This window comes from Mrakia frigida (assembly GCF_051309035.1).
Source record: "Mrakia frigida strain ATCC 22029 unplaced genomic scaffold BDY24scaffold_14, whole genome shotgun sequence".
NCBI classification, from domain to species: Eukaryota; Fungi; Basidiomycota; class Tremellomycetes; order Cystofilobasidiales; family Mrakiaceae; genus Mrakia; species Mrakia frigida.
This window is the reverse complement of record NW_027481267.1, coordinates 230498-258179: the sequence shown is the minus strand read 5'-3', so window position 1 is coordinate 258179 and position 27682 is coordinate 230498. Positions and strand designations below refer to the sequence as shown.

Sequence of the window (27682 nt, the reverse complement as noted above, 5' to 3'; positions counted from 1 at the left end):
CTACAACCTGCGAATACTTTGGTCCGAGAGAGCGAGTCTTGTGGGCGAGAGAACTCAGACGCGTTTTGAAAGGAGTTCGGATTGAGCTCGTAAGGCAATGGGGAGCAATATAGAGGCCGAGTAAAGCTTTTCATTTCGTGCGCAAATGAGAGTAAAAGATAGTGAAGTCGTGAAAAGGCATTCTCGTTTCGCTCTCTCTCAAATCTGACCCCCGACGCGTCGTCTCTCCCTCCTCCCCTTCACTCCTCCAACGGTCCTGCCTCGGCCTGAACTTCCGCCAACCTCCCTTCCAGCAATCGAATACTAGTCTCCATCCCCATAATCACCCCTTCATCCCTTCCCTCTCCCTTCGCAGCTCTCGAATGAGCAAAATCTATCAACTTCACCAGCGTCGTTCCCTTCCTCTCTCCCTTCCCTTTCGCCGACCCAGCTCCATCTCCCAGTCCATCTCCATCCTCCCCACCCCCCTCTCCCCAATTCTCTTCACTCCCACTGCTCTCGCCATCATCATCCGCATCCTCGTTCAGGATCGCCTCAGCCTCAGCAGCGAGAGCTTCTCGAAGGACCGTCTCGTCTCCTTCGTAGACGATCAGGAGACTCATGCCTACGAAGCGACCTTCCGTTGCTGAGAGCGCTTCGGAGATCTCTCGGAGAGAGAGAAGGATATCTTCGAGGACTTGAAGGAGGAGGGTGGGAGGAAGACCTGTTGGTGGGAGAGGGAAGAACTTGGTGATGCCCGAGGGAAGGTCGGCGGAGGAGATGGATTTCCCGTAGGACTTAGGGGTGGAGATGACGGAGGAGGTGGAAGGGTCCCAGTTCTGATGCAGCATGTAGACTTCTGGTTAGTTTCGAGTCCGAGAGAAGGAAGGAAGAAACGGAAAACGAACCTGGAATCCCGTCAGACGAACTCCCGTCTCGAGCGAGGTCGTTTCCCTTGCTGTCTTCTCCATTCGAGCCTTCTTGTCCTCCGTGACGGTCTTGATATCGTAGAGGACTGTTCCGAGCTTGATATCGAGAATACATGGACGAGTGAAGCCGTGGGAGAGGTTGGTGATGACGATATGCTGAAAGGAGGGAGGAGGGAGGAGGGTCGAGCTCATCAGCCTCCTTCTTTTCCTCTCCCTCCCTATATCCTACTATAAGCCTGACCTCGCAAGAGCACCCACGGACGGGCCAAGTAGACTCACCTCCTTCTCCTCAGCAACTTTCTTGACGCCTTCTACCTCCTCTCCCTTTGCTACTCCCTCGAGATCTTTCCCATCGAGCTCCTTCCCTGGTTCAATCTCTCCCTGAAGCTTGAGAGTTCCGAGGAAGGCAGGGATGAAGGGTTGGAGAGCGGAGAGTTCATCGAGAGTGGCGACGGATTGGTAGAAGTCAACTTCTTGAGGAAGTGCAGGCTGTGGAAAAGGGAACTGGCGAGAGAATCAGCAAGGCGAGAGGAGGGAGGAGAGATGGGGGAGAGAGACGAACCTTGATAACGAGGGAGCCGTCTTCTGTCGTGAGAACTCCAGCGTGGCCTCCTACTTGAGAGGCGAGAGCGATGGGAGCTGAAGACATGGTTGAAGAAGGGAAGGGAAGGAAGGGAGGGGGAGAGGGTGATGGTCGAGGGCAGAGTCGGCGAAAGGTCGTGCGAGATGGAGTCGTTCTGTTTTTTTCAGTTGATTTTCGCTCCCAAGAGATCTTACAGCTGGTACAGGTAGAATGTCACTACTAAGACTGCCAATCGAGTCTCAATTTGTTGATTCTCAGGTCTCGCTCCTACGGAAATCTCAGCCGCTCTCGAAACGGACGCGTCGACCTCGCACTCAAACTCCAGCTCGCTCCTTCCTCTCTCTTCCTCTCTCTCGCCCCAAAGCTAAGGTCAAACGTTTCCATCATCCTCTATTCCTACTTAATCCTAAACGTATCCAACGCCACAATTGGGCGCGCCGGCTCCGTTTTCTCCAAACTCCTCTTCCACTCCCTCACATCCCCTTCGATCAACACGTTCCCCTCCTTCAACACCCCGACCTTCTTCTCCCCCTCGTCCACTCCCAACTCCTTGATCCTCTTCAACAGATCCTCCTTCACCGCCTTATCCACACTCTCCCCAGCCTGCTCGATACACTCGTTCGCAAACGCCTGGATCTGACCCACTCCGGGAGGAGGGTTGCTAGCCATGAGAGCTCCGAACTGATCCATTCGCAGAGGGATGCCGTTCTCCATCATGGTCTGGACGATAGGTTGGGCGGAGGCGGGGTTGAAGAGGGGTCCGACGTATTGGGTTTTGAGGTGAACGGAGGTTTTGCGTCGGGTTGGGGAAGAAGGGTGGATGTAGGAGAGGAAGAAGGAGAGGAGATCGGATTTGGTGATGGTTCGGAGGGTGGCGACGTCCTTCTCACCTAAGAGCGGCAACAAGGAGAAGACGAGAGACGAAAGGAAAAGCGGTCAGCTCTGATTCGACGAGGAGAAAAAACACGACGCGACGAGAACGAAGCGAACTCACGACGCTGGAAATCAAAGTACCCATCCTGGATATGCCTCCACAGCCTCGAACTCTCCTCGTACAAGTTCTTGACCTTCTGCAGCTTGTTATCAATCAAGCTCTGCTTCTGCTTCTCAAACTCCTCCTCGCTCATCTCCTCAATCGTCTTCTCGAGCGTGACGAGGAAGGCCTCGATCCTGTTCTCGAGGTAGTTGGAGTCGTTCTGACTCTGGACGAGGATGTGGAAGCCGACGGTTCCAGAGTGGGATCGACCTCCGGACGAGACGAGGTATCCGAGCTGTTCCTTGGTTCGGAGGGTGTCGAAGCAGGGTTCTCGAGCGATTTGGGAGAAGAGGGAGGCGAGAGGTCGAAGGGAGTCGGAGGTGGAAGAACCAACTTGGCAGTAGTACTCGACTCCGGAGTTGGGGTTGGCTTTGTTGGGGAGAGGGAAGTTCCAGACGTGTTGGGAAGCTGGGAGGGAAAGAAACGGAAAGGAGATGAGCGCGTTCGTCGAAGATCGGAGAGGAATCGAAGCTCACCCTCAGGAAGGTAGAGCGAGAGCTCAGACTCCTTCTCCTTCTCGGTCAAAGGAGCAGGCTTGAGGGTATCCTCGACGACCTGTTGGAGCTCGACGGCGGCCTGGAGAAAGGAAAGGGGAAGTCAGCTTCGACTTCGACGTACACTCGAGAACGAGAGTTGGAAAATGAACGCACCTCTTTGGACATGTTCCCGTGAACGAGAGTGAGGATATGCAGACGGCTGAGAGCCTCGGTAGCGAGCTTCTGAATCGACTCGACGGTGATTTCTGGTAGGTGAGAAGAAAGAAGAACGATCAGAACGCGTCGTCTCGATCCCACACCGAAGAAACTGAACTCACTCTCGAACTCGGCGAGCTTCTCCTTGGGAGGGTACATGACGTCCTCGGTCAGGTAGTATCCGTAGTAGTTCGAAAGGTTGTAAGGCTCTCCGAGCTCGTGGTTGCTCCAATCTCGTCGAAGCTGATGAGAAAAGCCAACGAAGGCGTCAGTCGAGGTCTCCTTTAACTCCATTCGGGAGCTCCTCGAGAAGCAGGACCACTCACATCATCCTTGAGAAGCTCGAACCTCTCAGGATCGACCTTGTAGTTTTTGAGCTCGAGGACGGCGGTTTCGAGGAGAGCGGGAAGCTTGTCGTTGTAACCCATCGCGCTGAGAATGATCGATCCTCCGCTGTACATGATCTGGCATCGAAGACCAGCGAGCTCGGCATCGTATACCTTCTCCGTCATGTGGTCTCGGAAGAGGTCGGTGAAGAGTCTGTAAAGAAAGGAGAAAGAAACGAGGTCAGACGCGTTCGGCCACGTCGAGCGAGAAGAGGAGAGCGTCGTACCGAGCACTGGCGGCGTTGAGGGCCGACGAGTCGAGGATAGGGCTGAAAGAAAAGAGAAAAGAAAAAAAGGTCAGATTCGCAAAGACGGAGTAAGAGTAGACTGCTGAGCGACGCACTTCTTCATTCCAACCCAGAAGTTGGCTCGAGGAACCCAGAACCGATCGTCCTTCTTGTACCAGAGCTGGGAGATCTCGTTCTCTCGGACGAGAGCAGGAACCTCGACGGGCTACAAGACACAAGAGCGAAGATAACGCGTCAGCAACGAGATCTGAACGACGACGAAACGAAGCAGGTGAGAGAAAGCTTACCTCGACTCCCTCGATCTTGTCGACGTGAACGTCCTTGGGAATGAACTGGTTGGGCTCAGGAAGGGCAAACTCCTTGAGACTAACGGCCTTGGCAGCCTGATCGAACGAAGAAAGGAGGGTGGTCAGCCCGGGGGAAGGAGATCGAGAAAGAGAAAGAAAGACACGCGACTCACAGCGTCCAAGAACTCCTGTGAGAACTTCTCGACCCTGAACTCCGTACCGTAGACGGCCTCCTTCCTATCCCATGTTCCCCTCTCCGCCACAGCCTTGGGAAGCTCCTGACTAGCCACCGTCAACTTGCACTTCTCGACCGTCAAGCACTCGAGCGTCTCCTTCACCTTCTCCGCGTCGAATCCTCGCATCAACCAAGGCTGACTGAGAGTCCACTCCTTCGGCCAAGGTCCAGACAGCTGAGAAGCGAGATCCGAGGCGTAGTCGGAGGGGGAGGAAGACTTCTCGGCGAACTGGAAGTTAAGGGTGGCGAGGGATTGAACTTCCTCGAACGCGGCGGGTTGAGGACCGGATTTGGCGAGGAGACCGAGGTAGGAGAAGATGGCGGTTGAGATTTGTTCGTAGTTCTCTGTTGAAAGATGAAGAGGGATGCAAAGGTCAGAGACTGGGGGAAAGAAGAGGAGGGAGGAAGAGATGGACGAACCGAGTCCCTCAGGAGTGAGATCGCAACTGATTCGAAGGAATCCCCATCCAGTGGCTCCCTCGGAAGGTCCAGCACTGAGAGAGTTAACCCATCCCTTCTTCTTGAGATAGGACAGGATCGATCCAGGTCCCTCGTGACCGATATAGTGACTGAGGAAGCTGGCGGGCTGCGAGACGAGAACGAAAGACGCGATGAGCTCCTCTGCGAAAGCAAACGAACGATGAGACTCAACGAACCTTGCTTCGGTAGAGAGTCTCCTGATCAGGAATGACCCAGGCGAGCTCGAGAGACTGGATGTCCTTGACGGTCTTGACGAAGGTGGTGGTCTGCAAAGAAGGAAGAAGTCAGTGAAGGAGACGAACGAGTCGACGCGAAGGAAAGAGTACGAACAGCTTGAACGGTAGGTCCGAAAGGATCAGAGTCGAAGACGGTGACGGGAGGAAGTCCCTTGTTGGGGACAGGAGAGAAGAGATCGACGACCCAACCAGTGAGATCGTCGAGCGAGTCTGAAAGTCGAACAAGACGCGTCGTGGTGAGCTTCGTCCCTTCTCTCCCTTCCTCTTGCACGACTCACCCTTTCCAAGCACAACCAACTTCATCCTCCCCGCGTCATAGCTCCCATTCCACCACTTCAACAACTCATCCCTAGGTTCCCTTCCATCCTTCTTGACCTCCTCCCAGAGGGTGTTCCAGTTCCCGGTTCCGAATTTCCCGTACGGATGTCCAGGTTTGGTGAGGGACTTCTCGAGCTGGTACATCCTCCACATGTCCGACTGGAGGTTCTTGGAATGCTCGGAATCGACGGCTTTGAGTTCTCGTTCGGTGCAGGAGGGAGTGAAGAGAGGAGCGACGAAGAACTGGGAGAAGCGCTCGAGGGCTGGGAGGAGGGAGGGAGGAGAGACGTCGAAGCTTGAAAGAGGGAAGTAGGGTCAATAACAGAGAGACGAGAAGGATTTAAACTAAGGCTGATACTCACTAGTAGTTGGTGTTCTCCATTCCAGTGAACGCGTTCGAGTGACCTCCGTTGGCGGCGAGGAACTGAGAGACAGAGGAGACGAAGGAGGAAGGTGAGCTCAGAAGGAAGGGAGGGGAAGGAAGCTCTCGTTTCAGACTGACCTCGCTGTACTCGTTCTCCCTGGGGAACTGTAGGAAGAAGAGAGGGGTTAGCTTGGAGTACGAAAGTGACTGTAGGATATCTATGAACCTTTTCGGTACCCTAAGAAGAAAGAAAGCGAACGAGGATCGACCGGTCAGCTTCGTTCCTTCGAGCTCTCTCGTCCTCTCGACTGTCTTCCTCTTGAGAGGACTCACCAAGAACAGCAAGTGCTCGCAGAAGTGAGCGCACCCTTGGAGGTTGTCCTTTATTTGGAAAACAGGTTGAAACAAGGTCAGAACGAGCTTGGAAAGGGAGAGAGAGCAAGGCCAGGGCTGAAGAACGACGTACCGGATCCATGAGATGGCCTACTTTAACGTCCATCGCAGCCGTACTCTTGTCCGTCTTCTCGTCTCTGATCAACAGAGCTTCGAGACCGTTGGCGAGTCTGATGAGTTTGTACTGTCGATCGTCGAGGGGACTCTGTTCGAGAGGGAGAGAGAAGGTCGAGAAGGGCAAGGTAGGGTGCGAAGGGTGGGTCGAAGGAGTCCAGTTCTCGGTCGACTCAGTCGACGAGGATGTAGGAGGAGCGACCGAGGAGAGAGGTCGAGTAGAAGAAGGGAGTCGAGCTTCTGTAAGAGGGGAAGTGGTCGAGGAAACCATGGTCCTTGGGTTGGAAAGAAGGGAAGGGGAGGAAGGGGAGGTCGTGTTGGAGGTGGTTGAAGTTGAAGCTCGTCGAAGCAAGGAGAGGATCGAGGGAGTGATAGTAGTAGGTTTGAGGGAAGATGATAGTTTGGATGCGAGGGTCCTGGTTGGGAGCGATCTGAGCATCAAGTCCGGGAAAGGAAGTCGAAAAAAGGAGGAGGAGGCAGGAGAGGGTGAGGGGAGAGAACAAAGGAAAGTTGGGAGCTCAAAGGGAAGTTGAAGCTCGACCTCCACCGGCCACCACTCGTCACCCTCTCTTTTTCTCGCTGCTGATGGCTCCTAGAAAATCGAACAAGATCGTCTCCGTTCCAGTCTCTCAACCCTCGCTGGATTCCTGGATTTCCTTGCCTGGATCTACAAAGGCGAAGGCATCAAAGACTCCGTCCAACGCGGCCTCGAGCTCATCCACTTCCTCCACCTCGACTTCAACGCCTTCCCTCGCCGCTCTCGATGCAGAGCTCATCACCTACAGCGATCCTTTAACAGAACTCGACAGCATCTTCTTGTGAGGTCCGCTCGACTTTCACTATCTCGTTCCTCCCTCTTTTCTCTAACTCGTTCTTGTCCGTTCTCTCCAGAGCCGCCTCCTTCCCTCTCCACGCTCCTCCCTCTCAATCCAAACTTCAAACCATCTTCAACAAGTATCTCTCTCCTCCTCGACATCCTTCCTTACCAGCGATCTTCAACAGAGAACCTGGGATCAATCCAACCCATCGCATGTACGCCTGGAGGGCTCTGGGACTCAAGGATGGAAGGAACGGAACGAGAGGAGCTGGAGACTTTGAGATCAAGGTGAGCTCTTCGTTCGACCTTTGAGAGGCTCTCGATCTGATCTCTAATGCTATGCTATCGTATGCTTGGTAGGAAGGAAGCGACGACGACGGTGAAAGATGGGCAGCAGACAAGATCCTCAAAGTCCTTCGAGACCGATCCGCCGTCGATACGCTCGTCGTTTGTTGTCGGTGAGTTCTCTGCTTCTCTCTTCTTCTACCACACCGAAGTACTCACACCACGCTCTATTCGCTTCTTCTTCAGATGGTACGGAGGAACTCAAATCGGTGTATGTAACATCGTCTCCCTCCCTCCTCCCTCCGACGCCTGAGTCCGCTCACCCATCTCTCTCCCTCTCCCTACCCCTCTTTCCCTCTCCCCAGCCAATCCGCTTCCAACTCATCGAAGAAACCTCGAACCAATCCCTCAAAGCCCACCTCCTCCTCGCCGACGTCCAACCTCACAAGATCGAACTCCTCGCACGCGACGCTCGCATCACCCATCTTCGTTCTCTCCTCCCTCCTGCTCCTCCACCAGCACCCTCCTCCTCCCAACCTGACCATGCTGCTGCATCCGTCGTCAAGAACGCGTACGAAGGTCTCACGATCGAGAAGGCCGACAGGCTGTTGGTTGCGAGGGAGAAGACGATCGAAGGGTTGGAGAGGAAGGTGACCGAGCTGGGAGGGTCCGGCGGGGTTGAGGCTGGGAGGAAAGATTTGAAGAGGAGAGTGGAGGAGGTGTTGGGAGATGAGGAGGAGGAGGAGGAGGAGGAGGATGATGAGTTTACGAGGATGGAGAGGAGTTTGGCTTTGAAGGCGAAGGGGAAGGCGAAGGAGAAACCGAGGGATCTGCCGTCGTTTACGAAGAAGAAGAAGACGGTGGATGTGGTTGTTATCTCGGATGATGATGACGACGAGGAGCAGGCGGGAGTGGTTGGTGGGCAGGACGACGACGACGAGGAGGAGGGAGGAGACGCGCCGGAAGAGGACGAGGACGACGAGGAAGCGAGGGTGGAAAAGCAACGGCAGGAGGAGCAGACGGAGGAGGTTGATGGATGAATCGTATAGTCTGTCTCATCTTGTCGTTTCCTAGTAACCGCTGGGAAAGGCACGAACGAAGGAAAGGGACTCGAAAGCAACCCCAACCCCGACGCGTCTTGTCATCTTGAAAAAAAGAAGCCTTGTAGGATGGGTTTCACCCCACTACTACTGTCAGTTTCTAGCGGTTTCAAAAGCTGGTATTCACTACTCACCGTTTGAATATACGCGTCCAAGGAATGGCCTCTCAAAGGGGCTTTGCTCAAGCTCCGAAGTACTCGACGCGTCGACGAGCCACGAGCCAGCTCTCTTCCTTTTCCCTTTCTTTCTTGCTCGGGAAGACTCAGTCCGACAAATTAAAATGAGAGGTGTTATAACAAGCCATCTACGTATCTAAAATCAAACCTTCACCTTCCCCTCCCCTCCTCCCACCTTGATCCCCCCCCTCGCGCTCGCCTCCCTCCAAGCCCTCACCGCGACCGAAGGTCTCCTCAAACTAACCAACATCCCCACGAGCGTCGTCAACAGCACCACGCTCCCCGCCTGATGCATCGCTGCCAGAGGTGTCGGAACGAGGTAGAGCAAGGTAGAGATTCCCAAAGCGACTTGAACGGAGACGACGGCGGAGGCGGCGGAGAGCCAGTGACCTGTTTGACGAGGGATCGAACGACGAGCGAGAGGGGAGTGGGAGATTCCTGTGAGGGCGATGATGGAGAGGAAGGCGATGGAGGCCTGTTTTTTTTGGAGGGAAGGAAGGACGAACGAATGAGGGAAAGGATGGAAAATGATTAGCGGGAAAAAAAAACAAACGATGAACGGGAACGGGCAGGAGATGAGGAGAAAAAGGGAAAGAAGAAGGCGGGACGAAGGAAGGGGGAAGGGTGGTACGAACCAAAACTCGATGATCAAACTGAACGGTCGTCGGGTTCTCGAGCATGTTCCTCCACCACGAATCGCCCTTGTCGGCGCGTCGAGCGTAAGCGGGATCGTAGAGTTCAGACAGGGGAGGAACGATGCTTTCTCCCATGTAGGGGAACTCGTTGTAGATCAGGCCGGCGTCGAGGCCGGCGACGAAGGCGCCTGCGAGGGGGGGGGGGGGGGGGGGGAAGAGGAAAGGGGAAGGGGAAGGAGGAGAGGGAGAGGAGGGAGGGGAGACGCGTCAGTTTTCTTTGCAAAGTTTCGCTGTCGTCGTTCCGAGTCCTTCTCTCTCTCGCTCCACGAGGACCTTTCACCCGTGATCCAAAGGACAAATCCAAGAGCCAACGCAAAAGCCAACTCACCAGAAACAGCCGTGAACAGCACCAACCCCGCCAACGCCCAAGCTCCCCTCCTGAACGCGTTCCTCCTCTTCAAACTCTCCACCACCTCCTTCACCACCACGCCTCCCTTCGGATGAGCCAAGTTCCATTCCTGCCTCGCGGCAAGAGCGGTGTGCATCATTCCAACGTAGAGGGTAAGGGCGGCTCCGAGATGAGCGGCGAGGCGGTATTGGGACACTCGAGGGGTCGAGTTGGGTCGGTTCGAGAGGTGTTCGGCGTCGAGTCCGGAGGAGACCATGTACCATCCGAGGGCTCCCTACGAGACAGAGACGAGAAAGTGGAAGAGTCAGAAAGAGGGCTTTTTTTAGGAAGAAAGAAAGAAAGAGGGAGAGAGGAACGAGCGAAGAACGAACCTGGAACCCAATCCCCCCAGCCAACCCAACGACCTTGAACCGATCCCTGACCGAAAGCCTGCCTCTCGCGGCAAAGTAGATTCCAGGAAGGACAAAGACGACTCCGATGAGTCGACCTAGGTTTCGATGAGCCCATTCCATGTAGAAGATGAACTTGAACTCCTCGAGCGAGATTTTGGCGTTGAGGCTTTGAGACGAAGGTGAGGAGGAGAAGAGGGAGGTCGAGTCAGTTTTTTTTCTGATGGATCGATGAGATCGATCGAGGAGGTAGGAGAAGAGGAGACGGTGCGCAAGCGTGAGAGTCAAGGGTACAGAGAAAAGGAGGGGAAAGCAATCCGATCCGTTTGAGGTTGAGCTCTGAGCTCGATTCGTTTTCGATTCGATTCGAGCTCATCCGTTCGGGTAGATCGGAGATTAAAACCTTCTCGTTTCGCCCCTACAACCGAATCGTCCGCTCTCTACACGATCCCGGTATTTCCGAGAGGTCCAGAAACAAATTTCCCCTTCGTCGAGCTCTTCAAAGATTTCGATCCTCGATTCGACTTCCGATGAGCTCTTTCCTCCCTTCCTCCCTTTGACCTCCCACTACTTCTCTTCAACTTCCTCAGCACCTCTCCTACCAAGTCCCTCTCACCATCCCAACCACCCCCTTCCAATTCCCGCTAAAAACGAAACCGAACCCGACTGAACTCACATCATCCCCTCCTCACTCTTCCTGTATTTCTCAAACTCCTCCTCCCAACCCTCCTTCCCCCTCGGCGGCAACATCCCTTCGATCGGTCTCCACTCGGTGATGCTCAATCCCGATTCGGTCAAGCGAGTTAATCCTCCGACGACGATGATGGAGAACGTTAGGAACGAGCAGAGGTAGAGCCAGTTCACTACCGCCGGCGTTGTCAGGACTGGCAGGGGAGGGGACAGGGGAGGGGTTGGAAGGGTTGGAAGGGTGGTGGTGGTGAGGGAACGATGGGATGATGCTGGTGGTTTGAAGAGGGACGTTGAGGTTGAAGAGGTGAAAGGGGAAGAAGAGGAGGAGGGAAGGAATCGGAAGATCGAGCTCGCACTGGGACTCGAACTCGACTGAAAGGTGAGATTCCTACGAAGAGCGTGGATCGAAGTTGGATTCAGATTCAACGCCGTTCGGGAGGTCGGGACTACAGAAGCTAGTCTGCCTATCGAAGGGAAGAAGGAGGAGGGAGGTGGGCGAGCCATGGTTGTTGAGAGGGAGAAGGAAAGCGAGCTCGATTTCACTTCTTCTTGTCGCTTCCAAGTCGTCTCATTGGTTCTGAAGAAAAACAGACAACAAAAAGAGCGTTCCATCTCTCTTCTTGATATCGACGCGACGAAAAAGAAAAGGGGTATCAAAACAGGTGACAAAAGGACTGTATTATATAAGCAGAAGAAGAAGAAGATCAGAACCGAACGACTCGTCCCGATCCCAGCAAGAAAGTCTAACTCGTCTTCGAACGCGTCCTCGTCCGTCCTCACGGCTCCCTCCCACCCCCCACCCCACTCAGCGCAACCAACCACTTCGCAAACACCCCTGCCCAATGCCCCGTCGATCCTCCTCCTCCTGTCGTCGTCCCCGTCGTCGTTCCGATCAGACGATACCACCGGAGAGCGAAGAAGGATCCGGCGAGGAGGGCGGAGAGGGTCGCGATCGTTAAGGGCACGACGGGGACGACGGTGGAGAGGGAGGAGGAAGGCGAGTTGGGGATGGCGGATTGACTGGGAGGGAGGGAAAAGGAAAAAGGTAGGGAAGGAGGGGTGTTTAGCGAGGGAGGTAAGGGCAAGGAGAGGGAGAGAGAGAGGGGGACGAACGGGTTCATGGCGACGCGACAGATTGCGAGCTTGAAAAGAAGATTGAGAAGCAAGCGAAATGAGATGGAATCAGCCTCAGTGCTTCCGACCGACCGAGGAACGTGAAAAAGGAAGAGAAGTGTGCTCACCCAAAGATCGGCGGTTTGACCTACCAATGCAATCGAGGAAGCAGAACGAGAGTCAGCGTCAGTCCGACTCCCTCGAACGCGTTTCCGACCAGAAAGGAAAGCGACCTCGGTTTTTACTCACCTTCCCTCACGCTGACCGATATAGGGACCTGCAGACCCAATCGTTTCGCATACACGTCGGGCTGAACCTCGTGACGTTGCTGAGCGAGGTCGAGATCGGATTTGGTGGCGACGAAGATGCAAGGGATATGGTTGAGTTTGTATTGTTGCTGATGGTAGGAGAAAGAGGAGGAAGAAGCGGGAGTCAGCTCAACGAAGGGAAGGACGAAGGACTGAGTAGGAAGAGGAGAAAAAGATAGAGATCGAAGCTTACCCGTAAATTCGAGATGTAAGAGAACGAGTTGGTATCGCTCGAATCAAAGACGTAGACGATCACATCCGCCAGATCCAGCTTCTTGGAAGACCGAAGCGTTTCCGATTCGTACTTCGATCCGAACTCTTGGAGCTGTCGGGAAGGAAATGAAAACGAGACGCGACGAGGAGAGAAGTTAATTCGGTTCGACTTGACTCCTTCCCTCCACCATCCATTTTCAACCGAGCCGAGCGAAAGAAACATGTAGGAGCCTACTCACCACCAGATACTTCTCCCCTCCCCCTCTCTCCACTCCATTCACCACCGCCCTCCCCTTCCCTTCCGTACTGCTCCACTCCTCCTCGAATCCTTTCCCAACGAACGCTCTCAGCAAACTCGTCTTCCCCGCTCCAGCAGCTCCAAGGACGTAAACGTTGAACACGTTCCTCGTCACCTTCCCTGCTTTCCGATCTGCTTTTCTCGAGCGAGTGAGGTGGAGGGCGGTGGTTGTTGGACGGTCGAGGGAGGAAGGGTAGGAGGAGTAGCCGAGGTAGCAGAGGTAGGAGAGAGTAGTTCGGTGGTCGAGGAGGGTAGTGAGGGACCATTGGGAGAGCCACTGTCAAAGAAGGGGGAGCAGATGCGTGAGCGGGTGCGATGGAGGGCGGGGAAGAGGGAGAGGACAGGCAGACGAGGACGAACGCCTTGGAGAGTCACTTTCCCTCCTGTCGTGACGGTTGTGTCAGGGAATCCAGTTCCAGCCCATGGGTTTCCCGGAGAGGTAGAGAAGAGAGCCTCGAGTTCGGATTCGGAGAGAGCTCCGTCTTGATCCTAAGGACGCGTCGAAACGAAGGAAGGGAAACGGAAGTCAGAACGCGTCCGGTCGAGGTGCGAGAAAAGAGAAGAAGAGAACTGACCTTATCGAAGATCTCGAAGATCTCCGTCAAGAACTGGTACCCACTCGGACTGAGTTCGACAGAGCAGTCGTACGAGACGTCGAATCTGTGAGATCGAACGAAGAAACGAGAGAGAGATCAGCCCTTTTGTGCTCGAGCGTTCTTCGACCCTCCCGCTTCGCGTCTCGGCCAGTTGAGTCCATCTCCACTTCCCATCCAGCCCCGAGTCCAACCTCCTCCCTCTCCGATCCACCGTCAACTCGAACTCACCTCGGTCCCAGAATCTCCTCCCTCAACTCCAGATCCTCCCCGTACCCGAAACTCGTCAACACAATCCAGATCGTATCCACCCTTCCTTGTTGAATGAACCTCGTATGGAAGTAAAGGATCCCAGCCTCGTTGATTCCGTTCTCGGAAACCATGGACGCGTCGTGGTCAGCGATGAGACGAGTGAGACCGTCGATCTCTTGGAGTTGGAGAGGGGAGGAGAAGCATTTCCGCTGCAAGTTGGATGATTGAGTGAGGTAGGTGGAAGAGAAGGTGGTGGTGGGTAGATGGGTAGAGAAGAGAAAGAGGCGGAGGAAGGGAAGTGAACGAGGTCAGATCGAGTTCGAAGAGAGAGAGGAAGAAGACGACGGAGAACGAGGAACGAACTTGGAACTCGTTGAGCTCTGCTGGATCTAGGACTCCGTCTTTGTTGACGTCGCAAAGCTTGAAAATCCTTCGGAGAGCGTCGACGCATTTTGGTTTGAGAGTCTGCCGAAAGAGGAGGAGCGGACGCGCGTCGAGGTCAGCTCGTCGTTCTCCAGCGTTCTTCCTTCATGAATCAGCGGCTGAGGAAGGCAGGAAAGAAGACATAGAGTACTCACGTGTTCTCTTGAGTCGTACAGAGGAGCTAAAGGGTAGCAGACAGCCTTGAGCGCAAAGAAGATGACCTCCGTCACGTTCAAAAGGAGTCGAGCTGAACATTCAACGCAGGCTTCGACCTCCTGTTGGGCGAGGCGACAGAATACGGGATTGAAGTTACAGTCAGATCTGAAGCGTCCAGGAAACCTCGAAGCAAAGAGAAGATCGAGGAGAGCTTTGAGAAAGGGCTGAAGACGAACCTTGAACTCGCTCATGATGGGCAAGACCTCGAGCTGAAGATCAGCAGCTGTGACCTCTCCGTCCCTCTTGTCGATCTTGTTCCCACAGAGTATCACAGGGACCTGTAGCAAACAACGAACAAGGATGAGTTCGACTTCGAGGAAGAGGAGCAGCGGCGTGAAAGAGCTCGTCTGGTCGTCGACTCACGTTGACTCCTTGTCCTCGAATGTACGGAAGCCACCACGCTGCCAGCCTATCGAACGATCCCGGTTGGTCTATACTGTAGACGATGACGATGACGTGCGCTTTCCGGAGTTCTGAATCGAGATGAGGGCGATCTGCTGGACGGGCTGTAGAGGGAGGACGGAAGAAGAAGGAGGGAGGGAGGGAACCAGTCAGCTCGAGGCCAAAGGAGAGAGAGAGAGAGAGAGAGAGAAGGGACGAACGTGATGAATCTACGACTGTTGCTGTTACTCCATCGAGACAGTCTGGAATGGTGACTTCTGGTATCACTCTAGGGATCTGGAGGAAGAAGGGGGAAGACGACTGAGCTTCGAATCGGACCGGGAAGGACGAGGAGAAGCGAGAGAGAGAACAGAGCGGGACATACGTTTTCTACGAAGGATCGTTTGAGAAACTGAGGACGGAAAGGGTCAGAGCTCAATCGAGAGAGATTAGAGACTAGATACGATAGCTCACTGAGGTGATGATGGTTGATTTCCCGACTCCCTCTGAGGAAAAGAAGGAGGAACGGAAGAAGGAAGGAGAACGAGGTCAGCTTTCGTCTCCTTCTTCTTCTTCTCCGAGCTCATTTCCTCGTCGAAAACCGAGAGTAGAAAGAGGAGTAACTCACCATCTCCTACTAGAAGTACCCTTACGTCGCGTCGCATCGAATAGAAGAAGGTAGGGTGACCCGAGTTGAAGGGGTAGAGGGAGGGAGAAGGAGGAGAGCGAGCGAAGGAGGAGGACGGTGCGAGGAAGAGGTCGCTAAGAGTTGAGGGAGGACCAGGGTTTCTTGTATAGAAACGAGGAGATTTCCTGACGGGGATAAGAGGGGGCGAGGGGAGAGAGCGAAGGGGTTCGGACCGAGAAAGTTAATAAGGTCGTCGAGGTTGATGGAGTTGAAGACTTGAGAAGGAGGAAGAAGGGAAACGTCGAGGTCAACTCGCAACCATCACTTCGTCTCCGCCTCCTTCTATACTCCTTCGTATCTTTCATCCTTCTCGAGCCGGGAATCGAAAGCAGGTGAGCTCTTTATCTACTCACGCAAATAACCGCGTCAATTTTCAACCAACTGACCTCGTTCGTCGCGTCTCTTTTGCAGGGACGACCTCGACTCCTTCCCTTCCTCCCTTCCTCTCTCCCTCTCCCTCCAGATGTCGAACGATCACTCTATGTCGGAAGCAAACCTCGCCGACTCAATCTTCCCTCCTTCCCCTGGTCCATCCCACCACCAGCATCGATCTCCTCCTCCTCAAGACGGAGATCAACCTGAAGCTGGGCCATCTCGCCTTTCTCGTTCCTCGACGTCGTCCCCTCCTCCTCCTCCCCATCTCTCTCCTCATCCAGCAACCCTCCCTTCACCGGAACCAGATGAGGATCCGCAGTTTGCTCCTCCCACCTCTTACACTGGATTCGTCTACGACATTCGAATGCTCTCGCACGTTCAGTCGCCTCAGTACACCGACCAAGCGGGCTCTCGACATCCAGAGGAACCTGGGAGGATCTCTGGGATCTTTGCTAAACTTCAAGCGGCAGGATGCGTCAAGAGAATGAAGAAGGTTCCGATTCGAGAGATCACCAAAGCAGAAATCGAACTCGTTCACGTTCAAGGACACTGGGAGAAGGTTCACATCATCGAAAGTGAGAGCTCAACAACGTCCCTTCCCTTCCTCCCTTTCTTGAACTCACCTTCTTCCCTCCCCCTCTCAGCCGCCGACGCTTCGGACATCGCCATGACTCTCTCCTACTACGAAGGTCTCTCCCTCTACATCAACCCCAACTCGCCTCTCTGCGCTCGTCTCTCGGCAGGAGGAGTCGTCGAAACCGCTCTCGCCGTCATGGACGACTCCAAAAACATCAAGAACGCCTTCGCTATCGTCCGACCACCAGGACATCACGCCGAACCCAACGAACACATGGGATTCTGCTTCTTCAACAACGTTTCGGTCGCGGCGAGGGTGGTGCAGCAGAGGTACGGGGGAGGGATCAAGCAGGTCATTGTGGATTGGTGAGTTTCTGTTCGATAGGCTGAGGGCAGAAAGAGGATAGAGAAAGCTCAGCTGATTATGCTTGGTTCTTTTGCCTTGGTTTAGGGATGTTCACCATGGTTCGTTATCACTCGTTTGCGGTCGTCGAACGAGCTCTGTTCGTCGCGTCTCGTTCGTCGCGTCTGACCTTTCTTCCCTTTCCTCCCCTCGCCTCCTCTTTCCCTCTCCTTTCCCTTCTCCTCCTCCTTGCTACCACCTCACCTCATTTCTTCGATCCAACTCCACATCCGCCGTCCCTCCACAAATCTTCCCAATCTCCCAACAGGAAACGGAACCCAACGAGCCTTCTACTCGGACCCTTCCATCCTCTACGTCTCCATACATCGCTACGACAACGCCCAGTTCTACCCTTCCTCGACTTACGGATCCATTCACTCCTGCGGAGATGCAGACGGGATTGGAAGAACGGTCAACATCGGCTGGGAATCAGGAGGGAAGAACGACGCGGATTACCTCTACGCCTTCCAGAAGATCGTGATGCCGATTCTGTACGAGTTTGCCCCCGATTTGGTCTTCGGTGAGTTCTGCATGTTTCTGTCCAGCTTGTTTTTGCTGGGGAGGAGGGTTTGGGTGTTTGGTGGGAGGACAGGGAGCGGGAAGAGAGGCGCCGCGTATTGACTTTCGTTCTTTTCGAACGCGACGAACCACAGTCTCTGCTGGGTTCGATGCTGCCGAAGGAGATCCTCTCGGAGGATGCAACGTCACACCCGCTGGATACTCTCACATGCTTCACATGCTGATGGCTCTGGCGAAGGGGAAGGTCGTGGTCGCGCTCGAGGTTCGTTTCACCGTCTTGTCTCCGTCGACTTCTCCTCCTTTTCGCTTTCTTTATCTCCCCCCATTCCTCCTTCTTTTCACCTGACATTGTTTACCCTTCTTTTTGTCGTTCGGATCGATCCAGGGAGGTTATAACGTCGATGCCATCTCGAACGCCGCTCTCGCCTGCACTCGAGTCCTCCTCGGAGAGACTCCTGACATGCTCGGACCCATGATCGCTTCCGATTCAGCAACCCAGACCGTTTCAGACGTTTCGAAGGTCCAGTCGAGGCACTGGAAGTCGATCGATCCGAGAGCTTGTCAACCGAGGGATTGTGAGTCGACCTGGATCCCTTTCTTCCTCCCTCCTCCTTTGTCGAACGCTGACTGCTTCAAATGTTCTTCTTTGGTCGAGCAGCTTTCCGAGAGGAACAGGATCTTACTACCGATGTCTCTCGTGAGTCTCGAGGTTCTGATTGGACCCGACGAGTGCTGTTGGCTGATTCCCGTTCCCTCGACTCTATCAGAACTTCTCCTCGCCTACCGAAATCAGCACCTCTACTCTCGATACCGACTCTGCTCGTTCCCTCTCGTGACGCCTGAGCTGGAACGAGCCTTCCCCGAGCACGTCCTCTGCTCGTGAGTTCCGTCGCGTCGCCTTCGTTTCCTTCTGTCGCTCGATCTCGACGGTCTCTGACTCCTGCTGGCTCTCTTCCGACTGTTTGTTCGCAGTGATAACGTTCTTGTCGCCAACACTGTCGTTCTCTTCGTTCACGACCTGTGAGGAACTATCCACTTGCCCTCATGGCCTCGGTCGCTGACCTTTCCCTCTCGTTCGATTCTGCAGCGCATCCGTCAAATTCTCCGACGTCAAGCCCGATAACGTTAAGCTCAGCTCCGATTACAACTACATCGTTCGTTCATCTCTCCTTTTCCCGCTCGCTCTTCAAGCTCTCTCCTCCGTGCTGATCGAAACTCGTTTGACTTTCTCCTCTCAGATCGACACCACGGACCTCATCCTCAAGTGGACTACCTCGAGTGATCCTATAACTGGATTGGGAAGAGGACAACCTGTCGCCTTGATCGACATCAATCTCCCTTCGTCGTTCCCTGAGACGCTCGAACCTCATCACAACGTGAGCCTTCAGTTCTTTCCACCTCGCTTCCCCTCTTCCCTTGAGCTCACCAATCTCGTCGCTCCCTCCAACAGGTCTCGATCAAAAGTACCAAGGATGTTGTCAAGAGCTACACGGCGCTCCTCGAGTACATCTGGGATAACCTTCTCGAGTGAGTCTCGTCGAACGTCTCTCTCGATCGAAACCCAACTCCTCGAGGCTGACGCTTCTTTCCGCCTTGTCTCCCACAGCCTCAAAGCAGCCGATACCAACATCATCCTCGTTGGAAGTGGAACGGGTTGCGAGGCTTTGATGACGTTGCTTCCCAAACGAGGCGAGTCTTTCTCTTCAAGACCACACGCGGTTTCGACTCTGACTCCTCATTCCTCTCCTTTCTCCAGCCGTCGAGGAGAAGGTCAAAGCCTTCGTTCAAGTACACGGAATGGATGCTCCCGTCAAGCTCATGGCCGGAGATAAACGAGAATGGTTCAACAGGGTTCGTTCCTCTCTCCCCTCGAATCGAGGCGCGCGTCCTCTGATTCCCTTTCTCGTCTCCTCGCCTCCAGGTCTCCTTCCGAATTACTCCCATCGACCATCCCGTTCACGGAGAGTCTCAGAAGAAGAAGTACGGACCTCTTCATATGTCTAGTAAGCTCTCGCCCTATACCTCTCGCTCGTCGACCATCGCTTTCCTCACGCTGACCTCGTTTCCCTTTCTCCCTTCCTTCCCTCAGCCCAAAAAGAGCCACTCCTGGTCCTCAAGCACTCTCTGCCCATGATTCAAGATTTCGTCTCCAACGCTCTCTACGCTTCGGATGCGAACAACCTGACTGGACAACTCGCTTCGGCGTCGCTTTGATCTTTCTTCTTTGCCTTGGGCTCTTTCTCTCTTTGTCTTTCTTCTCTATCTGGTTGTTTTTGTTCCCGAATCTCCCTTTCACTTGCTTGTGCTGTCTCTCGATATCCCTCTTGCATAATATCTCGCTTCTCGCTCGTTGTCGTCTCGCATCGACTCATCATGGCTATTTTTGTCGTCTCGTCCCTTTTCGAACTGAGAAAAGGCTTTCATCGGCCAGAAAGCGCATAGAAGGAGCGAAAGTTGGCGATAGTATAACAACCTGATAGAGGAACAAACGAGTGTGCGTAAGGTGAGATCGAGCGAACGGAGCCGGAAGTTCAGCTCGATGCTCCTTCCCTCCCAACCACCCTCCCCTTTGACTCTCTCCCTAGCTTTTCATCCCCCACTTCAATTTACAGAGGACATCCTCGCATCTCTTCGGCCTTCATCGATCAAACCTCCTCAAATCCGATCACCATGGCTCCGACTCCGACTCCAGCCAAACTCGTCCTGCCTTCCATCCAGCAGCTCGTAGCTCACTACCTTCTTTCCTCAGGAGTAAGTCAGCCTCTGCAGTCCTCTTTAACCCACCTTTGTCCATACTATACTGACGACAGCTCCTCCCAACCATTTCTCAGTACGAGGCCTCGTTAGCGGCCTTCTTGAAGGAGACGTCCGTCTCTTCCTCCGACTTTGCAGACTCGCCTCGTCCTTCGGTCGACTTGAGGGAGGTCGTCGAGGAGTACAACGTCGAGAAGCTGCGGAGTGCGATGCTTCTTCTCAAGGTCGATCAGGGGGGAGGACAGGAGGAGGCAATCTTGAAGAGGGAGGTCAAGGAGGAGGACCTGCCGAAGAAGGTGAGCTCCAGTCGAAGGAAGGAGAGGGAGGTGGAGGAAGAGCCCAAGACTGAAGCTGCAATCCTGATCTTCAGGTCGTCAAAACTCTGGGAGATGTGCATCTCGCCAACATCTTGACGGTTACTTCTCACGATGTTCCGATAAGGTGAGTCTGTAGCAAGGAAGGAAGACCTTGCGAACGGAGCTGACCGACCTCGATCTGCGTTTAGAACGTTCGACACCTCGACAGCATCGTTCGTCCCCTTGTCCTCTCTTCTCTCAGAAGACATCGACGGAGAAGCTGATGGTCTTGCCTCTCCTCCAGATATACCTCTCGACTCCAACCCTCCCTTCTTACCACCGCTTCGGACAAGAGCCTGAAGATCACTGATCTTCATTCGGGAGAGGTGCGTTCTTGCTCTGCTCTTCTCCTTCAAAGTACCTACTGACTCTTTGCTGTTCGGAACCTTTAGGCTGAAGCTATCTTCAACCACCACAAAGCTGCCATCCTCTCCGTCGCCACGCATCCTACTCAACCTCGACTCATCGTGACCGCGTCCATGGACTCGACGTGAGCTTCTCCGCCTCTGTCTTCTTCCTCGCTCTCGACTAACTTCAGTTCTCCCACTTTCTATTATAGCGCTAAGCTTCTGGATCTTGTCACTCGAAAGGTCCTTCAGACGTTCTCGCACCAGAAATTCGTTCGTTCATCCCGCGTTCTCTCCGGACTCTCTTCCTTCTGACCTTCTTTCGCTCTCCCACCTACAGGTCGTCAAAGCCGTCTTCTCCTCGACCGGAAAGTGGCTAGCAACTGCCTCCTACGACCGAACCATCAAACTTTACTCTCTCGTCCCACCAGCACCTCGAGTTGTCTCGTACCTAGACGATCCCGATGAGCCAAACGAGGATCCGCTAGGAAAGGACGTCGAGGATAGATGGGAGCTCAGGAAGGTCATCGAGACGAAGAGCAATCCTGAAGGTCTCGTCTTCGGTCCTACGGACGAAGATGGAGCTTGGTTGGCTTTCACGACGAGGTGCGTTCTCACGACGCGTCTTGTCTCTTCCTCCTCCGTCCTTCGAGCTGAACCAAACCTCATTTTTTCCGTTTTCTTCTTTGAAGAGAGGATAATTACATCAAGTACCTCATGCTCCCTTCGACTCCCAAACCTCTCGGGGAAGGAGACGACGCGACGGAGGAGCCGTTCGAGATCAAACGATTCAACCTCAACCCGAACGGAGACGACCATCTTTCCTTCTCGGTCCTGTGAGTTTTTGTCTTCGATCTTTTGACTCTTTTCTTCCTCCCCTTTCTGCTCGACTCTTCCGTCGCTGACGCCCTTCGACGCGCCCTCTTCTCCTTTCTCAGATCTCTCGCTCTCCACCCCGGAGGCAAGCACATCGCCCTTCTCACCGGCAACCACGCTTCAGGAAATCTCTCCCGAATTTTCCTGTACCCTTTCCTGGACGGAGAGAGAAAGTTGACGCTTTGGACTGGTGCCTGTGAGTCGAGTCCCTTCTTCCTTTCGTGTCTCAAAGCACGACGCGTCTGACCCTTCCTTCCTGCCTCGCTTGCCCTCAGCCTGCGATGAATTTTCTTCTCCTCGAATGGCTTGGTTCCCTGATGGATCAGCTGTAGCTGTGACCTCGGACGACGGGGCCGTTCGCGTCGTAGATCTTCAAGGACGGTTCGTTGCAGCCTCTCCTCTCTTCCTTTCCGACAACCTTGAGCTGAACTCAACTCTCTTTGACGTCTCTAGAGTTCGCTCAACCATCGCTGCTCACGGAGTTCATCCTCTTACTGGTGTGCGCAACGAAATGATCAGGGATGTCTGCGTCGTCGTTCCCAAGGAGGACGAAGGAGGGAAGATCCAGGTCGTTAGTTGCGGGTTCGATCAGACTGTGAGGGTGATGCAATGATCTATATGCATGTGCACTCGTCTTTCCGAGAGAGGGTTTGCAAGGGAGACGAGACGACGCTGAGTCGTCGAACTCTGCCGAGATTTGGATGAGCTCACTTTCGTCCCTTCCTTCTCCTTCCCCTCAACACCGACCACCTCGCTCTCCTCTCCCCTTACCAACCAACAAGAGAGAGCATACTCTCATCGATTACACTCTTCATCTAGAAAAAAAACCCTTCGATCTCAGCAGACCCTTCATCGTCTCGTCCTTTCTTCAGCCCTCCCTTCCCTCCCTCCACCTCTCTCTCGCCATGGTCGTCCCTTCCCTCCCTCCCTCAGTGACGATCCTCGGAGCAGGACTCACTTCCTTATCCCTCGCCCATCGTCTTACCACTCTCTCTCCTCTAACGAAAGTCACGATCGTGGAAGCGAACGATCGGGTGGGAGGCTGGATGAAGACGAAGAAGATGAAGCAGGAAGGAGGAGATCATCTCGACGTCGCTATCGAAGAAGGACCAAGGAGCGTGAGGCCGAAGGGAGGAATAGGAGCGGCTAGGTTGCTGGGCTTGGTGAGTATGGTCCTTGCTACTACTCGAACAACGGGAGCGAACTGGAGGAGGAAGAGAACGGAAGGAGGAAGAGGGACGAAGGAGTCGACGAGCTCACTTTCTTCTCGTTCTTCTGAACTGACTCCTCCCTTCTCCTTCTGCCCTACAGGTCCAAGATCTCAACCTAACCTCCTCTCTCTGTACGATCCCTCTCACTCACCCTTCAGCCTCCAATCGATTCCTCCTCTACCCTTCTACAACTCTCCTCAAACTCCCTTCGTCCCTCCTCTCCCTCTTCTACCCACCCACTCCCATCACCTTACCCTTGATCACCTCCGTCCTCAAGGAACCCTTCGTCCCTTGTCTTCCTCCTTCAACCTCCGACGAATCCGTAGATTCCTTCGTTCGCCGTCGGTTCGGCCCCTTCATCGCCGACTCGTTGCTCTCCGCGATGGTCCATGGCATCTACGCGGCGGATTCGAGGAATCTGAGCGTCAGGAGCGCGTTCCCGTACCTCTGGGAGGCCGAGAAGAGGAGAGGGAGCGTTGTTGCGGCCTTGTTTAGAGGACTGGGGAAGGAGAAGGCGGAGGAGAAGGAGAAGAGGGAGAAGGAGGAGCAGGCTTGGAAGGATCTGGGAGAGTACGGAGAGAGAATGAGGAAGGGCGTGAGTGTTTGGGGTTTGAAGGGTGGATTGGGCACTTTGACCGAGAGGTTGAAGACTGTTTTGAAGGAGGAACGAGGAGTGACGTTCTTGATGGGCGAGAGCGTGAAGGGAATCAAGTTGTTGAAGGGAGACGAAGGAGTCGAGGTACGTCGCGTCTCATTCCTGTTTTTCTTCTTCCTCTCGTTCCCTTTCCTTCCTTCGCTGACTCTCCGACACGTCTCTTCATTCAGATCACCACCTCCAAATCAACCTTCACCACTCCTCTCGTCATCTCGACCATCTCCTCCACCGCTCTCGACACCTTCCTCCCAGCGAACCACTCCCTCCCTTTCCTCTCTGCCAACCCGTCAGCAACCGTCTCCCTCGTCACTCTCGTCTTCCCCAACGTCGCTCCCGGCTCTTCTCAACCTCCTTACTACCCACCCGGATTCGGCTACCTCGTCCCTCGCGCAAACACTTCCAACCCAAAGGGAATCCTCGGAGTCGTCTTTGATTCTTCCGCCATGGGATCTGTCGACTCTCCAGCCATCAGCGACAAGATCGTCAAGTTTACCATCATGATGGGAGGTCCTCACTACAACCCTCCTTCTACTCTTCGACCTCCTCAGGATCCGGAAACGCTCGTTCCCATCGCGTTGGAGCATCTTCGAGCGACGCTTCCCAACCTGCCCAAGGATCTCGAACCGATGTTGACGTTTGCTGGAACCCACTTCGACTGTATTCCGACCTACTTGCCTGGACATGGGGAGAGAATGAGGGAGCTGGGAGAGAGACTGGCAGAGGGAGAGTGGAAGGGGAAGTTGGTCGTTGCTGGAGCGAGTTACGGAGGTGTGAGCGTGAACGACTGTGTCGATTCGGGAATGGCGTTGGCGGAGAAGTTGGTAGAGGGTGGGAAGGTTGCTAATGGGTTGGAGAAATTTGCTTCTTGGGAGTGAGTTCTACGCGTTTCCTCGTCGTGTTTCGTCGCGTCAAACTCTGATCCGTTTCTTTTCTCGCTCCAGACCTCACCATCCTCGAGCCCCAAAGATCTCGACGCCTTCAGCACCTCCTCGACTCACCCGATCTTACTCTCGACTCTCGTCAACGTCCTCTCAACCTCGTCTTTCCGTCCGATCTCCCTTCGCAACTCGACACGTCCTTCGATCTTCCTTTCTCGCCCGTCACTCCAGCACTACCGCCCACCCGTCCCACGCCGCCAAACCGCTCCCTCCCTGGAACACTCCCACCGCCGACATGCAATCTCGAGAGGTCCCTTGGATCTTCAGTCTGATCTGGAAAGGGCTCAAAGTCTACGCTCGTTCGTTCTCTCTCTCCCTCGGCTCTCCCCTTCTTTCCGTCGACTGACCCGACCTTCTTGGTTCTGGCTCGCCAGTCCTCTTCTTCATCTGGGCTGGATTCGTCGTCTGGGGAAACAAGGAGTACATCATCTCTGAGTTTGCTCGAGCGAGCAAGGACACGGCTCCTCACGAGTATCGGGCTCCGGCTGGAACGAAGGAGGTCAAGCTAGAGGATGTAAAAGGAGTCGAGGAAGCCAAGGAGGTCAGTATCGTGTCTTCGCTCTTCTCTTTCGTGGGAAATCTCTTGCTGACTCCCCTTCTCGCTCGTTTTCTCAGGAGTTGCGAGAGTTCGTCGAGTTTCGTGAGTCGCGTCGTTTCCTCTTCTGCTCGCCTCTCGCTCACCGACTGACTGCTTTGCTTTCCGCACTTCGCCTCCTATTCTTTCAGTCAAGGATCCCATGAGATTCGCCAACCTCGGAGGCCGACCTAACAAGGGAATCCTGCTCGCTGGACCTCCTGGAACCGGAAAGACGATGCTGGCTCGAGCCGTCGCCAACGAAGCTGGAGTTCCGTTCTTCTACGCTAGTGGATCAGAGTTTGAAGACAAGTGAGTTCCACAGCTGAACAACACACCTCGTCACCCTTCTCTGCATCCTCCATTTTCCGTTCTCGTTTCGGCTGACCGACCCTCCCTTCTTCTCTCGAACAGATACGTCGGAGTCGGAGCTCAAAAGGTCAAGAAGCTCTTTGCTACAGCGAAGGCGCACTCTCCTTCCATCATCTTCATCGACGAACTGGATACCATCGGAGGAAGTCGAGAGCAGAGCATGGTGAGTTTGAGTTTGCTCGTCTTTTTGGACGCGTCTCTCGACCGTGACTGAACCACCTTCTCTCTTCGCCTCTTTTGTAGGAGGGAGATATTCAAGCTGGAGGAAGCCGAGGAAAACAGACTCTCAACATGCTTCTCACTGAGATGGACGGGTTCTCTTCGTCGGACGACGTCGTTGTCATGGCGTGAGTTCGACCCCCTTCTTTTTTCGTTTCGAAGTCGATTCGAGCTGAGCCTTCTCTTCTTTTTCTGGCCTCCGAAGTGCCACCAACTTCCCCGAATCCCTCGACGCCGCTCTCACTCGGCCTGGACGATTCGATCGACACATCGACGTCCCTCTTCCAGGTCAGTCCGGTTCCTCTTCCCTTTCATCGTCCCAATCCTCGTCTTCCTCCGTCCTGACCCATCGTATGTCTTCTTTATATATGTTCCGCCGACTCGCAGACGTTCAAGGTCGTCTCGCCATCCTCAACGAGTACATGAAGGGCGTCAAAGCCGCCGACGGACTCGACCTCTCTCTCATCGCTCGAGGAACACCTGGAATGTCTGGAGCCGACCTCGAAAACATCGTCAACCAAGCTGCTGTTCGAGCAAGTAAGGAGGGAGACTGGGCTGTGAGGCTGAAGCATCTTGATTGGTCGAAGGATCGGTGAGTCTTCTTCTTCTCGACGCGTCAGTTTTTGACGCGCTTGACTGACCGTGCGTTCTGCTCTTATTTCTCTACTTATCTGTTCGCTTTTCAGATCGCTCATGGGAGTTGAGAGGAAGTCTCGACTCGTCTCTGAAGAGAGTTTGAACACCTCGGCGTACATCGAAGGAGGACACGCTCTCGTCGCTCTTTTGACTCCTCACTCCGTTCCCCTTCACAAGGTGTACGTCTTCCGCTTCTTCACGAGTACTGCTCTCTTCCATCTTTCGTCGAGCTCACCTTTCGCTTTCGGTCCCATCAGCTCCATCCTTCCCCGAGGGACCAAGCTCTCCGTCGTCCGTCTACTTTCCCTTCTCTCCTTCCCGCCGCCTCTTCTTCCTTACCGGCTGACCTCCTCTGTCTCGTCCCTCTTTTCCTCTACAGACTTCTCAAGTCCCTGGAATGGATCAAGACTCGATCTCGAAGGTCGAATACCTGGCTCGACGTTCGTCCTCTCCTTTCCTCTCCTCGTACGACCCAACCGTTTCTGACTCTCCCCTCTCCTCTCTCCTTCTGTAGTCGACGTCGCCGTTGCTGGACGAGTCGCCGAGGAACTCGTTTACGGAGCAGATCACGTCTCGGATAGAACCTATCAAGATCTCAGTCGAGCGTCGAGAGCTGCTGATGCGATGGTTCGAGTGAGTCGTCTTCTCCTCCTCTTCCTTTCCTTTCCCTTCCTTGTCTTTTGCTTGAGGCTAATCTCCTTCCTCTATTTTCCATTCAGAAACTCGGCTACTCTGACCTCATCGGACTGGTCAACCTCGACGATAGCTCGATGCCGTGGTTGAGCAAAACGAAAAAGAGTCAGATCGAGTCGGAGACGAAGAGGTTCGGCCAACTCTCCCCTTTCCTTTCGCGTATTCTCTCCTCTTCGCTGACTCAACTCTTTCATCTTCCCTTCGCTCTAGACTCGTAACGGAAGCGTCTGAACGAGCTCGCCATGTCCTCGAGGAGAACCGAACGTCGCTCGACAACGTGAGTTGCTTCTCTCGACATCTTGCGACGGCGTATCCGATCGAGTAAGAAAAAAACTGACTCGACGGCTCTGTCCTCCTTCCCTTCACAAGCTCGCCAAAGCTCTTCGTGAACACGAGACTCTCTCTGCGGCTCAAGTCAAGCAAGTCCTCGCCGGCGAGAAAGTCGTCAAGGTCGTTCCGGAGGCGACTCCTCCTCGCCCACCTCCACCTCCTCCTCCTCCTGCGCCAGAGGAGGCTGCGTCTGCCGCTCAGCCTGTTGAAGGCACGCCGACGAAAGAGGGTCACGATCGGGATAAGGGGATGCTCGTCATTTAATCTCATGAACCTGAAGGAATGGGATTTCAGCGGAGAAAGAGAAAAAGAAACAACATCCAATTAATCGCCTGCCTGCTCTTTTCCTTGGTGTGTACGACCCTTGAGGTTTTGCAGACAGCCGGTGCGGTGGTGAACACTTGACTGATCGTCACCACATCTCACAGCCTGAACGAGTTTGAACTGAAGGAGGGAGAGAAGACGCGTTGAGGCTTCAAGACTTTGACGCTCTTTCCTTCCTTCCTTCCTTCCTTCCTTCTTCTTTTTCCTCGCACCCACTCCTACCCCACACCAAACTTTCGCAAGACCACACTCCAACAA

At 54.3% G+C, this 27682-nt stretch overlaps 9 protein-coding genes across 9 annotated transcripts; 5 read left to right on the top strand and 4 right to left on the bottom strand.

Moving 5' to 3' along the window:
• Positions 1-108: 108 nt before the first annotated feature.
• Positions 109-1603, bottom strand: ARG82 (inositol polyphosphate multikinase). The gene is made up of 4 exons (XM_076640309.1): positions 1471-1603; positions 1188-1397; positions 888-1064; positions 109-818 (listed from the first exon to the last, which is right to left on the bottom strand). The coding sequence occupies exons 1-4, from the start codon at positions 1555-1557 to the stop codon at positions 240-242; spliced, it is 1053 nt and encodes a 350-aa protein (XP_076496937.1). The 5' UTR covers positions 1558-1603; the 3' UTR covers positions 109-239.
• A 1-nt stretch (position 1604) lies between these two features.
• On the bottom strand, positions 1605-6793 carry BDY24DRAFT_388109 (Metalloenzyme, LuxS/M16 peptidase-like protein). The gene is made up of 19 exons (XM_076640308.1): positions 6240-6793; positions 6107-6154; positions 6000-6011; positions 5912-5938; positions 5772-5833; positions 5370-5704; positions 5186-5301; positions 5032-5121; positions 4796-4961; positions 4314-4720; positions 4141-4236; positions 3949-4058; positions 3833-3874; positions 3546-3759; positions 3342-3462; positions 3178-3269; positions 3004-3103; positions 2486-2935; positions 1605-2381 (listed from the first exon to the last, which is right to left on the bottom strand). Exons 1-19 carry the CDS (start codon positions 6717-6719, stop codon positions 1888-1890), a joined length of 3462 nt encoding a protein of 1153 aa, XP_076496936.1. The 5' UTR covers positions 6720-6793; the 3' UTR covers positions 1605-1887.
• A 23-nt stretch (positions 6794-6816) lies between these two features.
• On the top strand, positions 6817-8715 carry BDY24DRAFT_51351 (YigZ family protein). The gene is made up of 5 exons (XM_076644960.1): positions 6817-7103; positions 7172-7385; positions 7458-7555; positions 7629-7653; positions 7748-8715. Exons 2-5 carry the CDS (start codon positions 7311-7313, stop codon positions 8420-8422), a joined length of 873 nt encoding a protein of 290 aa, XP_076496935.1. The 5' UTR covers positions 6817-7103; positions 7172-7310; the 3' UTR covers positions 8423-8715.
• Positions 8716-8744: 29 nt separating this feature from the next.
• Positions 8745-11432, bottom strand: COX15 (Cox15p). The gene is made up of 5 exons (XM_076640307.1): positions 10768-11432; positions 10074-10260; positions 9682-9976; positions 9294-9481; positions 8745-9133 (listed from the first exon to the last, which is right to left on the bottom strand). The coding sequence occupies exons 1-5, from the start codon at positions 11391-11393 to the stop codon at positions 8801-8803; spliced, it is 1629 nt and encodes a 542-aa protein (XP_076496934.1). The 5' UTR covers positions 11394-11432; the 3' UTR covers positions 8745-8800.
• A 586-nt stretch (positions 11433-12018) lies between these two features.
• On the bottom strand, positions 12019-15417 carry GEM1 (ERMES complex Ca(2+)-binding regulatory GTPase GEM1). Its single transcript, XM_076644959.1, has 14 exons — positions 15207-15417; positions 15053-15084; positions 14964-14990; positions 14800-14875; positions 14561-14703; positions 14374-14475; positions 14137-14256; positions 13922-14023; positions 13538-13767; positions 13289-13373; positions 13074-13202; positions 12655-12990; positions 12396-12527; positions 12019-12291 (listed from the first exon to the last, which is right to left on the bottom strand). The coding sequence occupies exons 1-14, from the start codon at positions 15241-15243 to the stop codon at positions 12136-12138; spliced, it is 1707 nt and encodes a 568-aa protein (XP_076496933.1). The 5' UTR covers positions 15244-15417; the 3' UTR covers positions 12019-12135.
• Positions 15418-15524: 107 nt separating this feature from the next.
• HDA1 (histone deacetylase HDA1) lies at positions 15525-19537 on the top strand. The gene is made up of 17 exons (XM_076640306.1): positions 15525-15598; positions 15678-16216; positions 16286-16583; positions 16669-16682; positions 16889-17140; positions 17274-17401; positions 17525-17714; positions 17798-17836; positions 17907-18018; positions 18112-18159; positions 18227-18293; positions 18378-18515; positions 18590-18666; positions 18746-18828; positions 18896-18990; positions 19061-19142; positions 19229-19537. The coding sequence occupies exons 2-17, from the start codon at positions 15730-15732 to the stop codon at positions 19351-19353; spliced, it is 2235 nt and encodes a 744-aa protein (XP_076496932.1). The 5' UTR covers positions 15525-15598; positions 15678-15729; the 3' UTR covers positions 19354-19537.
• Positions 19538-19567: 30 nt separating this feature from the next.
• On the top strand, positions 19568-22102 carry BDY24DRAFT_388081 (WD40-repeat-containing domain protein). The gene is made up of 12 exons (XM_076640305.1): positions 19568-19890; positions 19971-20189; positions 20264-20334; positions 20399-20422; positions 20494-20575; positions 20642-20739; positions 20809-20869; positions 20937-21202; positions 21289-21432; positions 21535-21668; positions 21748-21853; positions 21926-22102. Exons 1-12 carry the CDS (start codon positions 19810-19812, stop codon positions 22083-22085), a joined length of 1446 nt encoding a protein of 481 aa, XP_076496931.1. The 5' UTR covers positions 19568-19809; the 3' UTR covers positions 22086-22102.
• Positions 22103-22377: 275 nt separating this feature from the next.
• On the top strand, positions 22378-24213 carry HEM14 (oxygen-dependent protoporphyrinogen oxidase; the record flags this gene model as incomplete). Its single annotated transcript, XM_076637394.1, has 3 exons — positions 22378-22635; positions 22784-23422; positions 23509-24213. The coding sequence occupies 3 exons, from the start codon at positions 22378-22380 to the stop codon at positions 24211-24213; spliced, it is 1602 nt and encodes a 533-aa protein (XP_076496930.1).
• A 35-nt stretch (positions 24214-24248) lies between these two features.
• On the top strand, positions 24249-27470 carry BDY24DRAFT_51125 (ATP-dependent metallopeptidase FtsH/Yme1/Tma family protein). Its single transcript, XM_076644958.1, has 14 exons — positions 24249-24575; positions 24651-24817; positions 24892-24916; positions 25003-25162; positions 25265-25385; positions 25466-25569; positions 25647-26033; positions 26128-26256; positions 26335-26365; positions 26457-26517; positions 26592-26710; positions 26797-26900; positions 26981-27047; positions 27140-27470. The coding sequence occupies exons 1-14, from the start codon at positions 24512-24514 to the stop codon at positions 27362-27364; spliced, it is 1764 nt and encodes a 587-aa protein (XP_076496929.1). The 5' UTR covers positions 24249-24511; the 3' UTR covers positions 27365-27470.
• Positions 27471-27682: the final 212 nt, after the last annotated feature.

Excerpts from the sequence above, each read along its gene's own strand:
- ARG82 (XM_076640309.1), bottom strand. The coding sequence starts at position 1,557 with ATGTCTTCAGCTCCCATCGCTCTCGCCTCTCAAGTAGGAGGCCACGCT. Across the intron at positions 1,398-1,470 it reads ACGGCTCCCTCGTTATCAAG|CCTGCACTTCCTCAAGAAGT; the intron begins GTTCGTCTCTCT and ends CCTTTTCCACAG. Across the intron at positions 1,065-1,187 it reads AAGTTGCTGAGGAGAAGGAG|CATATCGTCATCACCAACCT; the intron begins GTGAGTCTACTT and ends CCCTCCTTTCAG.
- BDY24DRAFT_388109 (XM_076640308.1), bottom strand. The coding sequence starts at position 6,719 with ATGCTCAGATCGCTCCCAACCAGGACCCTCGCATCCAAACTATCATCT. Across the intron at positions 4,962-5,031 it reads AGACTCTCTACCGAAGCAAG|CCCGCCAGCTTCCTCAGTCA; the intron begins GTTCGTTGAGTC and ends CTCGTCTCGCAG. Across the intron at positions 3,463-3,545 it reads TCGAGCTTCTCAAGGATGAT|CTTCGACGAGATTGGAGCAA; the intron begins GTGAGTGGTCCT and ends TTTTCTCATCAG.
- BDY24DRAFT_51351 (XM_076644960.1), top strand. The coding sequence starts at position 7,311 with ATGTACGCCTGGAGGGCTCTGGGACTCAAGGATGGAAGGAACGGAACG. Across the intron at positions 7,556-7,628 it reads ACGCTCGTCGTTTGTTGTCG|ATGGTACGGAGGAACTCAAA; the intron begins GTGAGTTCTCTG and ends CTTCTTCTTCAG. Across the intron at positions 7,654-7,747 it reads ACGGAGGAACTCAAATCGGT|CCAATCCGCTTCCAACTCAT; the intron begins GTATGTAACATC and ends CCCTCTCCCCAG.
- COX15 (XM_076640307.1), bottom strand. The coding sequence starts at position 11,393 with ATGGAACGCTCTTTTTGTTGTCTGTTTTTCTTCAGAACCAATGAGACG. Across the intron at positions 10,261-10,767 it reads AAGAGTGAGGAGGGGATGAT|CCTCAACGCCAAAATCTCGC; the intron begins GTGAGTTCAGTC and ends TTCGTCTCAAAG. Across the intron at positions 9,134-9,293 it reads AGTTTGATCATCGAGTTTTG|GCCTCCATCGCCTTCCTCTC; the intron begins GTTCGTACCACC and ends CAAAAAAAACAG.
- GEM1 (XM_076644959.1), bottom strand. The coding sequence starts at position 15,243 with ATGCGACGCGACGTAAGGGTACTTCTAGTAGGAGATG. Across the intron at positions 15,085-15,206 it reads GGTACTTCTAGTAGGAGATG|AGGGAGTCGGGAAATCAACC; the intron begins GTGAGTTACTCC and ends TCTTTTCCTCAG. Across the intron at positions 14,476-14,560 it reads TTCGAGGACAAGGAGTCAAC|GTCCCTGTGATACTCTGTGG; the intron begins GTGAGTCGACGA and ends TGTTTGCTACAG.
- HDA1 (XM_076640306.1), top strand. The coding sequence starts at position 15,730 with ATGTCGAACGATCACTCTATGTCGGAAGCAAACCTCGCCGACTCAATC. Across the intron at positions 17,402-17,524 it reads AGGTCGTGGTCGCGCTCGAG|GGAGGTTATAACGTCGATGC; the intron begins GTTCGTTTCACC and ends GGATCGATCCAG. Across the intron at positions 18,516-18,589 it reads CGCTCGAACCTCATCACAAC|GTCTCGATCAAAAGTACCAA; the intron begins GTGAGCCTTCAG and ends TCCCTCCAACAG.
- BDY24DRAFT_388081 (XM_076640305.1), top strand. The coding sequence starts at position 19,810 with ATGGCTCCGACTCCGACTCCAGCCAAACTCGTCCTGCCTTCCATCCAG. Across the intron at positions 20,576-20,641 it reads CTGATCTTCATTCGGGAGAG|GCTGAAGCTATCTTCAACCA; the intron begins GTGCGTTCTTGC and ends CGGAACCTTTAG. Across the intron at positions 20,740-20,808 it reads ACCGCGTCCATGGACTCGAC|CGCTAAGCTTCTGGATCTTG; the intron begins GTGAGCTTCTCC and ends TTTCTATTATAG.
- BDY24DRAFT_51125 (XM_076644958.1), top strand. The coding sequence starts at position 24,512 with ATGCAATCTCGAGAGGTCCCTTGGATCTTCAGTCTGATCTGGAAAGGG. Across the intron at positions 26,518-26,591 it reads GGTCGAATACCTGGCTCGAC|TCGACGTCGCCGTTGCTGGA; the intron begins GTTCGTCCTCTC and ends CTCCTTCTGTAG. Across the intron at positions 27,048-27,139 it reads ACCGAACGTCGCTCGACAAC|CTCGCCAAAGCTCTTCGTGA; the intron begins GTGAGTTGCTTC and ends TCCCTTCACAAG.